Source organism: Hoplias malabaricus, chromosome 9 (assembly GCF_029633855.1).
Source record: "Hoplias malabaricus isolate fHopMal1 chromosome 9, fHopMal1.hap1, whole genome shotgun sequence".
Classification (NCBI taxonomy): Eukaryota; Metazoa; Chordata; class Actinopteri; order Characiformes; family Erythrinidae; genus Hoplias; species Hoplias malabaricus.
The window spans coordinates 29017301-29034151 of NC_089808.1; the positions used below are offsets into that span (position 1 = coordinate 29017301).

Here is a 16851-nt window from a genome sequence, read left to right on the forward strand (position 1 = left end):
ATTCGTTGCCCTGTACATCTTATTTTCCCCCTTTCAACCTGTTCTTCAATGGTCAAAAACTTGAGCAGCACAGCTGTGCCTGATCCACTCATACCCACACCTGCTTGTTTGGTGGTCGGTGGGTGTCCTGACATTTAAAGAACAGGGTGAAAAGTAGCAATTAAAGTATGCAGAGCAAGAGGTGGACTATCTTGTAACTGTAGAATTTTAAAGTGCTCCTGTGGACAGTAGAGCTGGGAGAATGGACATTAAGTATAGAAACAAGACGACAGTCATTGATTGGTATTACAAAAGTGATCGCAGGTACAAATGTGAAGGCACCAATTCAAATTTTACTAAGTTGAGTTTAGATTAATTTTGTCTTTATGTAAAACACTGGTGTTATAATAAACGTATCCAAAATATGTACTACACAATCTTAGTTTATTACCTTTAATTGCTGCTGTTTGTCTTTTTGTAGGATCAAGTGACTGTGTCAGCTTGCTGTTGTCCTCATTTCCATGAACTCTTTGCTGTTCTTCTTCTGCAGCAGCAGTTGGGATCTGTGTGTTTGGGGAATCTGAAGGTGCTTCTACGTTCTGAGATTCTGGTTTTAGGTCTTTATCTTTTAACTCTGTAACTGAAGATGACACATCTGTGACTGATGCAGTCTCTTCCAAAGTGGGAATTCCAGGGGTTCCTTCTTTCTGGACACTAGGCTTTCCCTTCTTATTTTGTCTGGATTTTCTCACTACACAGCAACAGGAGACAAAGCAAGCAGCTTAGTACAAAATACACAGTGATACTCTTCCTCCTTTGCATGAGGCCAAAAAACTGCTTGATTTTTGTAAAATCATTTTAGAAAATGACTAACTACATTTGGGAAACTACATGTTGAATTACCTGTTTTCCTCTTTTGCTTTGCTGGCTTAGTAGTGACAGACACCTCTTCCTCCTCTTTGTGCTGTTCCTCTTCCTCTGTCCCCACTTCATCCACCGTCACAAAGTTCATACTGCACAGAGCCTCTATGTCACATTCCCCATCCTCTAGACTAGAAGAACCCACAGGCCCCGTTGACACTACTGGTTTTTGAGCTTCAGAACAGGCATTCTTGCCATTATTCTGCTCATCCATCTCTTCATCATCACCTCTTGCCTCATCCAGTGTAAATAGTGTCTGAAGTGTCTGAAAGCAAAGGGGTAAAAATGGGTACAAGGTCAGGAAACAACACTAAATATATTTTGTACACCCAAGGTATAAACAAAGTAAAAGGACCCTCAAAGTTACCAAAGTAGTCTTGGGGTCTAGTTGTACAGAGTAAAATGAAATTAAAGGTGGAGTATTTAAACTGCCAATGGAAAGTGCAATAAAATCTGAGTGCACTTCTCCATTAAACATAAAAGATGCAAAAACAAAAATGAATGAGTCTTGAGACTCAAGTCTGTATTAGTGGCTTGAATTGGGTTCATATCCTACTCAATCATGATTCATTCCTGACTCACATAATGCAACTCAAATATTTTGGATGAAGGACAAAAAAAAATCAATAAAATAAAATTAAGACCAGAGAAATACAAAAGTACTCACCTCAGGGTTGTTAGGATCCTCATCACATTCATCTTCCTCCTCAACAATCTCATCAAGGGTGACCAGGCCCTGAAGTTCTTTTTCCAGCATCTCTTCATCAGCTTCGGGTTCATCACCTCCTACCTCGTCAACAGTCAAAAGTTCTTCAGGGTTTTCACCAGTTTGGCAATGTAGGAGCTCCTCCTCTTCTGCTTCATCATCAGGGAAATCGGCTTCTTTTTCACTGACTTGCTGAAGTGTCACCAGACCATCTTGAGAAGGAAGTTGAGCAGCTGTTGATTTTTTATCTTTCACTCCTTTGAATTCCACCTCACTGAGCGAAGTTTTCTGCTCAGACTTCACTTCTGTTTCATGCAGCTCAGAAGGTGGAAACTGGTTTGCATCAAGTAGGAAAGAGGTCTCATTTTCTTTGGTCTCTTTTTGGGTGAGAGTGGCTTCTTTATGGCATATCTCAGCATTGGACTCCTTGTCTATATCCTGTGGTAAAAGTTCTGACATTGATTTTTCTGTCGAGACAGAGGCTGTTTTCTCTGGATCGCAAACAGCAGTTTCTACAGTTATTGCCTCTTGTAAAACAACAGAGGAAACTTTATCATCATCTGTTTTCTGAGGTTTTTCCACTTCCAGTTTTTCAGAGTCTTTCACTGCAGTAGCTGGTTTAGAGTCCGTCTCACCAATAATTTGAGCTTCTATTTCATCTACAGCAGATGTTTTGTTGTTGTGAGTTGGAGGTAGCTTTACTTGTTTGGATCTAGTTTGTGGTCTAGACACTGTGCTGGACGAAAGGGGTTCCTCTTCAGGTGTGAGGGTAAATGCAAGCGCGTTGAGGTTATCTTGGGAAATACTTTCAGGCAAGGGTTCAGAACTAGGAGCCTGCTCTCCTGGCTCATCTACAATCTCATCCACAGTTACAAACTCATCTAGGTTGAAGGGGAAAGGTTCTTCATCTAGTACTTGATTTGACTTAAGGGAAGAAAAAAAAATAGAATCAAAGTTAATACATTAAGCAACAAAACTATATGAATTAAAGATATTCATTAGGAATCACTAAGTTACCTTTTCTATCTTCTTTGATTTTGAAGCACTGCTTGAGGAGCGTGTACTTCTCCTTGTGCTGCGACCCTGTGTAAAGACAAATGAATGAATTTCTGCTATGAATGAAGCTATAGTGAAATTTCAATTAAATTTATATAAAAATTAACTAACAGCAATAGCTACTAACTCTGGTAAAATAACTAATGTTACTGCATTCTCTTCTGAATTTTCTATATCAACATACCTTATATCCATCCTCCTTGTGCTCCCTGGAACCCTTTAAGCTTGGACTGCCATCTGATCTGCTCTTGCGAGATGCAGCATAAGAACTTGAATATCCTCCATGTCTACTAGTCCCATCAGGACTATTCTTCTTTCTGTGACTAGACAAGTATTCTCTTTCTGGTGATTCATTTTCTCTAAGTTTACTTCTAGATCCAGAAATCTGGGGCTTCTTTCCCTTGACAGTTTGATTCTTTCTATTGTCAGTATGAACTTCCTTCTTCAGTGCCTCAGAGCACTTTGCTAAAGGAGTGTGCTTCTTTTGGCGTAACTGGGCATTATCTGTTACTTTCTCTGGCTCAGTCTTTCGCCTTGCTTCTTCTTCAGCACGCTTCATAGAAGACTGCAAACGGCACTGATGGACTGCTGCTTCCAGAGCTTTCAAAATTTCTTGTGTAACAGGTGGAAAGCCCAAATTATCAAATGGAACAGGGGCTGATTGGTTGTCCTTTTTGTCAGAAAGCATTTGTTCACAAGTTTGCATATTACTATCAGTTTGGACCAGTTCCCCCATATTCAAGTCATCCAGAAGTTGCACTTCATTTTCAACCACTGTATTATGTGGGTTTAAATGATCCTGTATCACCTCACTGCTCTGGATAGGTTCATTTGGGGGGATAGACTTACCCTCCATTTCTAAATCTACAGACGCAGACAACGTGGTGGTTTGCTCACCATCTTTACTGCTAACAACTATAGAGTTTGGCTTAGCAATGCTGACCTCTATTGGTGCAGAATGATTTTCATTGTTTTCTACAGCCATGTTCTCAACTATCTCACCAACCACTTCTGGTAAATTACAGCTGTCCAAGACTGCTAATCCTGCATTAGCAGTTGTTGCTTTTTCACCATGTTCAAATGTGTCAATGTGAGCTTTATCACCTTGCTCAATTGTGTTTAAAGGCTCTTTTTCATTGTGCTCATCTGTGTCTGCTTTCTCATCTTGCTCACTTACTTCCTTTGATACATTTTCATCAATCTCACCTGTGTCCAGGCGCACAGTTTCATCATTTTCTGATGTGTCTGCAGACACCTTTTCAGTATTTTCACTTGTGTCCACAGGACCTTTTTCATTATTCTCAGCTGTGTCTATGAGCAATTTTTCACTGTCCTTGCCTGAGTCCACAGGCACTTTCTCACCATTTTCTGCTGTGTCAATGAGCGCATATTTACTAGTATTAGGTGTGTCTACAGGCAATTTTTCATCGGTGTCAATGGGTGCTTCTTCAGCATGCTTTGTGGCATCCATGGATGTCTTTTTATCATAGTGCGTTGTTTTGATGTGTGCTGCTTCTGCATGGTCAGCTGTCACCATAAGAGAATTTACTTCATTAACAGTGACTTTAGGTACACCACTTTCCCCTGAGCCTTGGGCCTCCATCGTTGTCATGATTTCACTGTTAATGGTATCTATGTTAGTTTCAGTATCAGTGTTGCTTTTATCTGAAATAGCAAGATTGTCTGGGTTAGAGTCACTGCTTTCAAACAAAGCATGGGTGATCAAATCAGAGTCTGTATTTTTAAGTGCTGTTTCAGAAGTGAGATCCATTTTACAGTCATTTTCCAAAGCCTTTTCTGTTGGTATCTCAGATGATTCTGTAGTAGCACTGGTGCCCATGTCAATCTTTGCTTCAGGACTGTTTTTTGCTTCAGATGAGACAACTTTAGCAGGAAAAGTACATTTGTCTGATGCTGAAGTGGGAGCAGGAGTCTTGGTAGGTTTTACTTTAGCCCGTACCTTAATTTGTTTAGATCTAACAGGGATACAGAAGAAACATATAATAAATACTAAAAGATAAAGTTGTAGCAAAACTATTTTCAAATCACACAACTATGAAAACAACAATATAAATATCAATTACCACCTAAATTAAACTTTAAATCAGTGGTTCTCAATATATGATACATGAATCACTGCTAGTATATGAAGCAGCAAGAGGTGGTACACCAATATGACTTCTAAAAATGTACTACTTCAATAAGAAATGTATTAATATCTGAAAATCAAACATTTTCATGTTTTTAAAATTAGGCTTTAATGAAGTTTATTGTATTAAAAAAAATACAGCATAGTCATATAAAATGATTTATAGGTCCTCTTAAAGATATAATTGTGTTTAAAACATTTTTAGACCTAGTTCTTTGTATTCTCTTTCTAATTGTTAGTAATTATTTAAAATAAATTTTGTATGAAGAAATCAATAAATACATGAAATACATGAAAAATTCAAGCAAGACCTTGCCTTATGCCCCCCAGCTGTCCCCAGAAGAGAGGAAGAACCAGGGGCACACATATTTCTGTGGTATAACTCATAAATGTTACATGGAGGTTTTGATTTGAAAAGGCGTGGTACTTGGTCAATAAAGTTTGAGAACCACTGCCTTATATTCTTTTAATAAACAATAGTGAACTGCATCTCTTCACCAAGTATTTTGAAAAGAATTGTATTAGCTTTAAACAGATAATGATTATTTGATAACCTTAATAATAATTTTGTGTAATGCTTTTACTTACCCTTTAGCATCTGGTTTCTTTTTTGTCTACAATGCAAACATATAATCTTAGTTGGATAATGTCATGGATCTTAAATCCATTACTGAGTGATTAAGTAATTCTAAAAGAAAATAATAGTAATAATAAATAAATAGTACCTGGTCAGACGCTTTGGGTATTTTGGCGAGTTTGAAGGTAAGGGTATTTCCCTGTATATCACATGGAAACTTGAGGAATTTACTATAAACTGATCGAGCAATAGCTGCAGTATCCATTTCAAAAATTATCTGAAAAAGACAACAAAACAAAAATCATGCTTCACTAGATGATGAAAGTACTCTTTAGTCTAGAAATGTACTCTTCAAAACATTATTCGGGGAAAGTTTTTTTTTTTTTTGCTCTAGCCCAGTGCTAAACAGATGAAACAGGTCAGAAAGATGTTTCACCACAATAATAAATTATAACAGCAATATTTATGCTCTTTAAAAAATAAGTACCAGAATGGTTCAAATGAGGGCAAATTTCTTTTTTTGTATTGATCACATACTCGCCATAACATATATTTGCATTTCAATGACAAGTCAAGTTTTTGGGATGGATTTCTGTATGCAGTGATAATATTATCACCCAGGCAGAACACAACAGCCTGTTTACTTGCATTTTATAGCGGAAATATTTTTTTGTCTCGACTTCATAATCAATGTTCTCACAAACAAAATCAGACAATTTTTTTTTTGCTGGTGATGAGAACTTTACATTTCAAAAATTTATTTCATAATCAATCACCAGTCTGGAAATGATAAAAATGAAGACTAGCTAAAAGACAACATTCGTACCTTTCCATTAAGTGGCAGGATCTGTTTAAATGAACCAACGTCTTTGATGAGATTCTGAACTTTTTCAATAACTTCAGTACCATTTGGCACATTACCAACTGTGAGGAGACGTTCAGGTAGCACTGCAATTTCCTGAGGCTGTGAAAAAGACAAGGATAGGTTTAAACTAAAGTATCCACAACTTCCAGCACCACTTAGCAAAAAGGGGAATGCTATAAAGTCATTACTTTCATATACAGGTGCCTATCAATAAATTAGAATATCATCAAAAATTTATTTCAATCATTCAAGTGAAACTCATTATATAGATTCACTACAAACAGTTGATTAAGGCTTACAGCCAATGAAAACCCAAAAGTCACTATCTTAGAAAATTACAATATAAGACAAATTAAAAAATATATTTTTTGATGATTTGAATTACTGCATCAATGAGGCGTAGCATGGAGGCGATCAGCCTGTGACACTGCTGATGTGTTATAAAAGCCCATTGCATTGTTAGGTCTGGTGTCTTATCTTCCTCTTGACAATACAGCATAGATTCTCTATGCGGTTTATGTCAGGCGAGTTTGCTGGCCAGCCAAGCACAGTGATACTGTGGTTATTAAACCAGGTATTGGTACTTTTGGCAGTGCAGACAGGTGACAAGTCCTGCTGGAAAATAAAATCCACATCTCCTTAAAGCTTGCCAGCAAAGGGAATCAGGAAGTGCTCCAAAATTTCCTGGTAGGTGGCTGCACTGACTTTGGATTTAATATAACGCATAAAGCTTCACACTAGACTTCACACTAGACCTCAAGCATTTGCTTGGATACAACAGGGGGGTGTCACTGACTGCCTTCTAGACATCTGTCAGGCCAGTCTTCTCCATGATTGTGTAGCCTCCTGAACCAGACTAAGGGACAATTTTAAAAGCTTACGAACCTTTGCAGGTGTTTTGTGTTGATTATTCTAATTTTCTGGTACAATGACTTTTGGGTTTTATATCTTAGAAGACAAATCATGAGTGAAATAGTCACACCAAGGTTGGGCATTTGCTTTACAATTACACTGTTTCAAAGAGTCTGAAAAGGGCAGATTTAGGCAGCCAGTATTTCTTGTCATAAACTTCAGGTAAAAATGTTGTACATTTCTGGGACTGGGTTATCTTCAGGCAGGCAACAGAGGTTTGAATTGTGATAGAGATACTGAATTAAGGTGAAGGTTTGAGCCATGCCACTTTAAGCCATTTTGAGATTTTTGTCTGGGAAATAACTTCTAAATATGTAATTCTGAAATGAGGGTTTTAGGGGTTTAATCAATCATGGAAGGAGACTATAACGTGAATATCTACTAAGCATTTTTTTAAGTATCTGGAAAAACTAATTGGTTTACTTACAGGCAGTTTCTCCATTCCCATCAGTACTCTGAATAATGATTCCTAGAAAATGAAAAAGAAGGGTTGTCTCGTCAACACCCAGCATGGCAAATTGACTCTTACTCACAGTGAAACACACTTTCCTTGCCCTACCACAGGTAAATTTGCCCAGAGACTCAGCTGTGGATTTAGAGGTCCATGTATGTTTCACATTGATTTTTTTTAATTGCTCCAACAGCAACAATTCAGCTTTAATTCTCATCATTAATTGTATAGTATAGGTTATACTGGAAATGTTATACTGGTGTTGTAAAATGTTTGAATGGCAATGAAGCAAATAAGGAACACTAAGCCATATGATAAAGAAACTATTGTAATGTATTTTCTGCTAGATGATAAATTATGTAACAGACTCAAAAATGTGGCATTCAAACTAAAGCAACATTTTCTGGACAATATTCTGCCACAATAAAAAATAAGACTCCTATAGTCTGTAACTGGCAGCGTTATGAATCAATCTGTGTGTCCTGTGCTGCCAATTTCCAAACTTGAACTTTCCTATGTTCTAAATTCCAGCACAATATTTCATTTATTTCCAAATTTTCAAGGATTCTATGAGGTCACGTCTTAAAACCCCAGCTGATCACTGAAATTCAGCATGTTTTGATATTTTATATATATATATATATATATATATATATATATATATATTTTTTTTATTTTTTTTATTACATTTTATTCATGCAACATTCTCCTTTAAACAGCATTAAACAGATTTAACATGAATTACTAATGTGCATGTCCCCTTCATCTATTTCTATCCACTACAGAACACCAAAACCTGTAGCCTTTAGCTTTATACATTATTTGTGGACCTTTTGCTACACTGTACTCCCATTTTCATTTATACATCCTGTTTCCCAAGTTGCATTTGCTGAGCTGGTACTGGCATCAACTTAGTTATACACTTGCTCACAACCTGTTAAAACTTTAAACAATATTCCTGCTCAATTGGAGAAAATCTTTGATGCTATGGAAATGGACATACTGTGTAATTAAGGTCAATGGGCTGAGTCATCAGAGCGATGCTTATTTCTTTCTCTTTCACTATTGCAGGAGTCTCTGCATAAGCCTTCACCAGTGCTTCTGCTGACTCTTTGTTAGGCATCTCCAGGTAAGCCTATAGAATAGATGTATACATTATATACAGCTGTCCTTTTATCTCAATATGAAATATTAGTATGCAAAACATATTGATTCCTCCTTAGTACAGCCTCATTGCATACTTGCTTTGTAGGCTTGAATGCTAGCTTTACCTTATTTTGAGTGATTGCTATGACAGGATCTGAAGTGAATCCATGGGGACCAGCAAGATTTTTGAGGTCTTCTTCAGTGACTCCTATTTCTGGAAGACCTGTTATTTCAACTATATTTCGCCTCCATGGGATTTCCTGTGATTAAAAGTATAAAATAATTGTAGTGTACATATTTAAATGTGCTACAATAAAGCCGAACAAAAGTGAAAAATTCAACTATGTAAAACAGCCTACCTTTTTAACAAGCCTCTTAACAGGAGTGTCTCCTTTACAACAACGAGAAAAAAAAAGCCTCGTTTATCTTAACTAGCAAAAGACATCAATAAAGAATTATTATGCAAAAGAAGATGATGTGCAAGCTCACCTGGAAATTTAGCATGTGGTTTGGCCCTAAATGCTTGTTTCCCTTTAGCCAGCTGTGGAGTTTTAGACATTTCTTTATATTTAGCTGATTGTATGGTCTTGCCAGCGACCCCTTTCACTTTAGGTGGCTGAAACATCTTTATGGGGGCTGTAGTGTTGTCCTTTCTATGTCAGGAAACAAATTTACTTACTTTATTTCATAACATGAATGTGTAGAACATTACGATCTTTAATTTTATATATAATTAACCACTGCAAACGCATAAGCAGTAAACAAGAAAACTTACTTCTTATCAATCAGTTTCTTCTGATGTCTTGAATACTTTTTGTCATCCCTTGCATCCTACACATAAAAACACACTTATTTGGTAACAGAGCCAAGGTTATGTTTGTGTGATTATGCTAATCAGCCCCTAGTCTGAAAGCCATACCTTTTCCATACATATTTCAATAAGCTTGCCATGAATTTTAAGGTCTTGACATCTTGCCAAAGCTTTGGCATCTTCTTCTTTCTCCATACACACAGATGCCTGACAAATAAAAAAAAGTTAGGAACCTAGACTAATACACATTTTGATTGATTATGTGAGAATTCTGTCAGGTATATGGGCAAGACATGTTTTTGAGACAGGTTTGTGTGTGTGTGTGAGAGAGTGTGAATGAATTCTGGAGTCATTCATGGAGCCATTGTAACAAAAATATATGGTTAGTAATTTGCTATAACCTCAAACAAAATAAAATAAAGATGAATGTCACTAACTAATAAAATAACATACAATAAAAAAGACATTCAACTGACCTCTGAGATGGCTTTAAGTAAAATGACAGTGTGAGTCTTGCCAAAGGGTTCAATAGCACTGATGAGCTCTTGGCGTTTAATAGCAAATGGAATGCCTTTAAGCCTAAGCAAACAGGATGTTCCAGGACCAGCTGGCTTCTTAGATTTCTCACTCTAAAAGAGCACAATGCACAAAAAAATTAAAACTGCAAATTGTTAAACACCCTACATGTGGTCAAAGTTTGATTTCAGGCCATTCTGAATGTTTAATAAAACAATCTAAGTAAATTATGTGAATACTTTCAGATAATGCCATCTTGATAAATGGCAAACCTCACGTATGAACTCTGAAAAATATCCGGTCTTAATTCTCCAGACATTTTGCTGAGTTGCCCCTCAACACACAGGTGGAGTACAGCTGGTAATTTGCATGTTTTCGCCTGTGATCCCACCCAATGTCCAATCCCCCCATTTGACATGCAATAGAGACAAACAACATGCTGAAGTCATGGAACAGAGATACAGGGGCATTGCACTGAAGTTAATTTATTTCAATTCAAAAGTCAATCATATTATATAGATTCATTACAAACAGAGTGACCTATTTGAAGTGTTTATTTCTTTTAAATGGTGATGATTATGGCTTACAGCCAATGATAACCCAGAAGTCATTATCTCAGAAAATTAGAATAATCAACACACAACACATGCAAAAGTTTCCTAAGCATTTAAAATGGTCCCTTAGCAAAACTGGATTATCCCATGTGTTTTATGGGCACATGCCCAAGGGCCCAGGCCACTTGGGAGCCCATGCAAAAATTTAACAAAATATGAAAACTTGCCATTTAGGTTACATGGCCAACTGGCAAACAAGCATGTGTTAATTAAGCAATAATACACAAGAGGTGTTATAAGGTGAGAAAATGTGTGTTGTATTCGTAGGCACGACGCTGAAGATCAGTACACCAGTAGCACACGTTATATCATATACCTCGAGTGTATTACTGCAGTTATTCCACAGTTCATTATCGCTGTTTATTATTAGGTTTAAAGATAAATAAAAATAATTGTTCATCAATCTTCCATGAGGTAGAATAGTTCCATTCTGTCACACAGACCTTTTTACTCTTTTAAACAAACTCTGGACCCTACAAGAATTTTTAACTTTAGTTCTCTCCAGCGAGTCATCGGTGTTCACGTCAGATTTGTTGGGAAACAAGGCTGCATTATTCAGAGCTGCTCTCAAATCAGGACAGACAAAGAGATAAACGCCATGTGACGTCATGGTTTAATCAGCGTTTACAGTGGATACCTGAAGAGCTTCAGTCAGAGTGCCATTATTGTGCAATGTTGGCACTCCTGGAATGTCTCTCAGCACGGTTAGAACTAGTAAATAAAGCACTATGATTGGTAACAACAGGCCCTAGCTAGGCTTTTTACATTAGCCCTTGAGGTGAAAACGTTAAGACTATGAAGCTCGGTAGCTCTCCCTCAGCCAGAGAAGAAAATTGTTTCTCATTGGTCATCACTTATTATCACACCCAGTTAGCGGTCTATCATTTAATGCTTCAACCATTGGGGTCAAGTCCCTCCTAGATAAACGGCAATGAATGACAAGTTTTAATCTTACTTTAACAACCGATGCAATATCTGAGAGAAAGTAGAAAGTCTTGCAGTCACAATTAACAGGGAACGTTCCACAAAAATACCAACCTCACTAAAAATATAGCTACTTGGAGCAAACTACACATCTGTGCCCATAAGCCTATAATTTGACGATCAGGGTCTGTCCCTTGGTCTGGTTCACTAGGCTACACAATCATGGGTTCATTGATACCCTCCTGCTGTATCCAAGCATAATAAAAGAAAGTTGAGTGTAAAATCTGTGATAGAAAAAGGTGCACAAGGAACAGGGATAGCCACATTTGGGGGAGATTCACAAGGAGTGGACTGCTGCTGGAGTCCGTGCTTCCAGAGCCACCACACACAGATGCCTCCAGTACATGGACTACAACTGTCACTTTTCATGTGTCAGGTCACTCTTGACCCAGAGACAACGCCAGAAGTGTCTTACCTGGGCCAAGGTGAAAAGGGACTTAGACTGTTGCTCAGTGGTCCAAATTCTTGTTTTCAGATGAAAGTAAATTCTGCATTTCATCTGGAAATCAAGGTCTCAGAATCTGGAGAAAGAGTGGAGAGGCACACAATCCAAGCTGTCTGAGGTCTAGTGTGAAGTTTCAACAATAAGTGAGGGGAGCCATGTCATCTGCTGGTATTGGTCCACTGTCTTATATCAAGTCCAAAGTCAGCGCAGCTGTCTACCAGGAAAGTTTAGAGCACTTCATGCACAATCTTGATGGAGATTTCTTTTTCCAGCAGGACTTGGCATTTATCCACACTGCCAATACCTGGTTTAATAACCACAGTATTACTGTGCTTGATTGGCCAGATGAGAGGCACCAGACCCATCAATGCACACGAGCTGAAGGCTGCTATCAAAGCAACCTGGGTTTCTATAACACCTCAGCAGTGTCACAGACCGATCGCCTCCATGTTATGCCACATTGATGCAGTAATTCATGAAAAGTATTGAGCGCATATACTGTACATATTTCAGTAGGCCAACATTTCTGTATTAGATTTGCTCTTGACAATGGTGGCTTTAAGTGACTTACATGTTTCTTTGAAAAGTAGCTACTTATATCCATCTTCATTTTTGCTGCCATCCTCACTCTCTTTTGACCCTCATGTGTCACCCATGATGCACCTAAATCTTGCACAGTAATACTCGCTTATGACTGGAAAGTTTTCCTTTCAGTTTTGGCACTGCTAACAACCAAATTATAGAGTCTCATGTGACAGCAAGGAAAGGCACAGTCAGTCACACAGGCCATGTGTAGGACTCGAGAAGAGAACGTGATATAACCCTTTCTGCACCTCTCTGTTAATGAGACACTGACAGGGTTTTTTTTTTTTTGGAGGGGTCTTATTGGTTTGGATTACTGGTGGGGACACGTCACCTTCATCCATGCTAATTCTACAACCTTGCTGTAGTCCATAATCATCAACTGTAGTGAATCTATACAAGTTTCACTTTTTGAATTGAATTGCTGAAATAAATTTAATTTTTGTTGATATTCTAATTTACTGAGATGCACCTGTATCTTTAGATTGTACTGGATCTAAATGACTCTGCATCCTTCAATGTGTTTTTTGTGTTTAAAAAAAAAACCTGATGTTTGTATACAAAAATTGTGAATAAGCAAAGATCTGCCTCTTAAAATTACATTTATGGTGAAAAGGAAAATTCTATAAGAAAAAAACCCCTCAGCCTCATCAACCATGTAGCACAATTTAAAAAATAATACAAGCTTATGAATGCAATAAAAATTGCAGCAGCTTTTTATATTTCTCTAGTGTAGGTATTTAAGTGAAATGTTATAAACTTTGTGTGAGTTAAAAAAATATATAAAAAGCCTTGCAGTGTCACCTATTTAATATGGGACAGATAATTCACGTAAGAAGCCAGTGAATAACGCCAGTATTAGCCTCGAAAAACTTACCCATTTAAGGTGGAATTTAATGTTTGTATACGTAATTTGTGAATAAGAAGCATACATGTGCCTTCTAAAATTACATATTTAAGGGAAAATCAAGATGGAAGATTAAAGCCTTGTGCACTGGCAGTATTTAATGTGAAAAGGGAAGGTCAAATACGAAGCTAGTTAATACAGGAAAAATTGTGGGCACTTTTTCAGTTTTTTTGGCCTTTCAGGGACACCTTTAGAGGTGAGCGTAAAAACAACAACGGTATTTATAGTTGTGCTTATTTCAAATTAAAGAATATTCCATCAGTTTTTAAAGGCAACCAGTGTCTGGTCTGCATAGTTATTTGCAGTTTTTTACAACTGTTAAAAAAAAATCTGTTTGATTCCATAATAACATGGTAAAATGCAATTAGTTTAGTTACGGTTCCAGTATGTGTATCTATGGAACCTCTTCAGTTATGACTATAATTCTATCCCTAAAATCGCCCATGTGGAAAAAAGGGTCTCATGGACTTTTTACCTTGGCCGAGCTAGTCTTTAGTGCAGAAGAGCTCATCTTTGGGGCAGAGAAGTTGCTCGACTTGGAGGATACACTTCTTTTAGAAGGTGGAGATGAGGATCGTTTCCGACTGCTGCTGCTCTTAAGGGATGGAGAGGAGGAAATATTCCTCTTTTTGGCCAATTCAGCTAGCAGGGCTGGAGCCAGTGACTGCACCATGGCCTTTAGGCTACTGCTTGTTACCGAAGAGAGCTCTGCCAAAAACAATAAAAAAACAGACGTGTTTAACACACAAAATTTACATGCCAGATCAATTATGACCTGTTTATTTTCTACATGAATATATGTTAAATGGAATGTGCTCAGCATCTATTAACTTTCCTATACTAAAAAACAGCATATAAAATGGACATTTGCACAGGAGAACCCTGTATAGAATAATTTTGCAAGGAATTTAAATACAAATTTCTTGTTGAGTCATCTCACTCCTTACCCGAAGACTCAAGAAGTTTCTTAGCTAGTCTCTCACTGCTGCTTGACCTCTGTTGGTGGGAAGGACTGATCCGACGGGGGACAGCTCTACGAGAGCTTCGCAAAGGTGAGCGCCTGCTGCTGTAGGCTGGTGATCTCGACCTTCGTCCAGGAGGTGAGCGAGACCTCCGCCGATATAAAGGTGACCCACCACGACGACTCCTGTGGGGGGACCGGGATCGACTTCGAGAATGGGAGCGCCGGTATCTCCGTGGGCTTCGTGAATGTGAATGAGATCGCTGACGTCGACTGGACGAACCATGGTGACGCTTGGGGCTAGGGCTTCTAGAATAGGAATGTGAACGGCCATGACTGCGACCTTCCAACTCTGGCTCAGCACTGAAGGAGAAAAAAAATATTTGCATGTAAACAAAACTAGGTATAAAGGAAAGTGCTAAATTAAGTCATGACCTAAAAAAAATTAAATAATAATAACCCTTGCCTGGTAACAGAGATTGCTTCAGCATTCCAATCAGGATATCTACAAAAATAATGCAAATTACATGACATGGTTCATCAAATTATCAAATGGTGGAACATATCAAAAAATAACCTGAAAAAAGTTAAACTGAATATAGACATACTGTTTTCTGAGACGCCTACAACTTTCAATATGAAGATTCGTGTTCTGATGTTCAATCCAATCCTGTCAAAGAATAGCAATAAAAACTATAATTAACATTTTGCTGTCCAGCATAGTGAAGTTCTCAGTATATTCAGCTATTACCAAAATATTTCCAAAGTTTCTTAAATATCTGCAAAAAAAAAAAAAAAAAAAAAAAAAAAAAAAAAAAAAGCAACAAAGTTCAATTGGTTGGGAGAAAAAGAAAATTACAATGTATACAATTTTTTCTTAATCAAATTTTAAAGCAAGTAAAAGGCTTAGCAATGCTTCAAACAAAATAAAACAATTAATATACTTGCACATAAAGCTTCATTAAATAAATATTGGGGAAAAAAAAAAAAAAAAAAAAAAAAAAAACACATCTGTTAGTAAGGAGTCCTCTTTTTTTAAATGACATTTAGAATGTAGTCCCATTTTATACCATAGGAATACTACATTTAACAAATATAGAAAAACAGGTCCTAATTAATTCCAACAAATCCGGTGATTCGGTGAATTAAAAATTTTAACAAAATCAAAAGTCCAGAAATGTTTCTTCTTACAGGTCACCAACTTCATTCAGTAATGTTCAGTCCAAAACTCAAAAGGATTAAGAGAATCCCATTCCATCACAGTTCATGTTTTCAGGCATCTCTGAGGTCTCCAGGCAATAAAGAGTATTCTTCTTTCCAACAAGATCCAAAACTGAGTAATCCATGGATAACAAAATCCAGGGAAATGTTTCTTCACTACTTCTGAAAACTAGACTTTCACAGCATTTTAATCTCTATCTGAACTTAACAAAAAAGTAAGGAAATTTGTGCTGGGTTGATTATTTCTTTGTTGTAATCTTATATCATTAGAAAGCCAGTTCATTTCCCTTTTAAATGGGGCCACATTTGCAAGGAATATGCATTTGTGAGATGAGCATTAGAGCTGAGTATATGGGTTGAGCCCATGAAAAATTAGCCAAATCCTCTCCGTCAATGCCAAACAGCTTATTTTGTGTGATGTGTGGGGCAGCATCTCCCTCGCTGGAAAAACTGTAACCATTGCAAACATTTTGCAACCAGTGGCAATCCAATATATCCACAGTCTGGGACTGAACTCTATCTTCCAACAAGAAAACACTCGCCCACACAGAGCGAGGTTTAGAGACTACCTCCAGATTTTGAGAGTGGAGAGGATGGAATGGCCTGCCAGCGTCTTGACCTCAACCCCATTGAACACTTGTGGGACCAGCTTGGGCATGCTTTTTGTGCCAGAGTGACCAACACCATCACGTTGGCTGACTTGTGATAAATGCTGGTTAAAGAATGGAATGCCATGCCACAGCAATGTGAGACCAGGCTGGTGACAAACTTGAAGCGGAGTTGCCAGACTGTTGTGGACATGTATGATTCTTCCACACGCTACTGAGGCTCCTGTTTGTTAATCGAATAAATTGTTAAATTACCAGTATGACTTGTTTCTTCTAACTTCAATCAGCTAGTCCACCAAACGAGTCAATGGCAGAATAAGCTGTTTGGCAGTAGCAGAGAGGATTTGGCAAATTTTTCATAGGCGCAACCCACATACTCAGCTCTACTGCTCATCCCACAAATGCATGTTCCTTACAAATATGGCACCATTTAAAACAGA

The 16851-nt window shown here is 37.6% G+C and overlaps 1 protein-coding gene across 3 annotated transcripts in view; it reads right to left on the reverse strand.

Annotated features, from left to right (window-relative positions):
* znf638 (zinc finger protein 638) overlaps nucleotides 1–16851 on the reverse strand; it is a 42206-nt gene that overhangs the window by 2261 nt on the left and 23094 nt on the right. For all 3 annotated transcript variants that reach the window (XM_066680621.1, XM_066680624.1, XM_066680623.1), the window contains exons 3-22: nucleotides 15191–15252; nucleotides 15049–15087; nucleotides 14569–14945; nucleotides 14097–14329; nucleotides 10050–10202; nucleotides 9682–9780; nucleotides 9538–9593; nucleotides 9252–9415; nucleotides 9122–9153; nucleotides 8888–9022; nucleotides 8620–8751; nucleotides 7593–7634; nucleotides 6215–6352; nucleotides 5537–5665; nucleotides 5400–5425; nucleotides 2847–4638; nucleotides 2624–2689; nucleotides 1568–2530; nucleotides 883–1165; nucleotides 431–730 (exon numbers count right to left, since the gene is read on the reverse strand). In XM_066680621.1, the coding sequence (XP_066536718.1) occupies nucleotides 431–730; nucleotides 883–1165; nucleotides 1568–2530; nucleotides 2624–2689; nucleotides 2847–4638; nucleotides 5400–5425; nucleotides 5537–5665; nucleotides 6215–6352; nucleotides 7593–7634; nucleotides 8620–8751; nucleotides 8888–9022; nucleotides 9122–9153; nucleotides 9252–9415; nucleotides 9538–9593; nucleotides 9682–9780; nucleotides 10050–10202; nucleotides 14097–14329; nucleotides 14569–14945; nucleotides 15049–15087; nucleotides 15191–15252 (5221 nt within the window). The remainder of the gene's footprint in view (nucleotides 1–430; nucleotides 731–882; nucleotides 1166–1567; nucleotides 2531–2623; nucleotides 2690–2846; nucleotides 4639–5399; nucleotides 5426–5536; nucleotides 5666–6214; nucleotides 6353–7592; nucleotides 7635–8619; nucleotides 8752–8887; nucleotides 9023–9121; nucleotides 9154–9251; nucleotides 9416–9537; nucleotides 9594–9681; nucleotides 9781–10049; nucleotides 10203–14096; nucleotides 14330–14568; nucleotides 14946–15048; nucleotides 15088–15190; nucleotides 15253–16851) is intronic.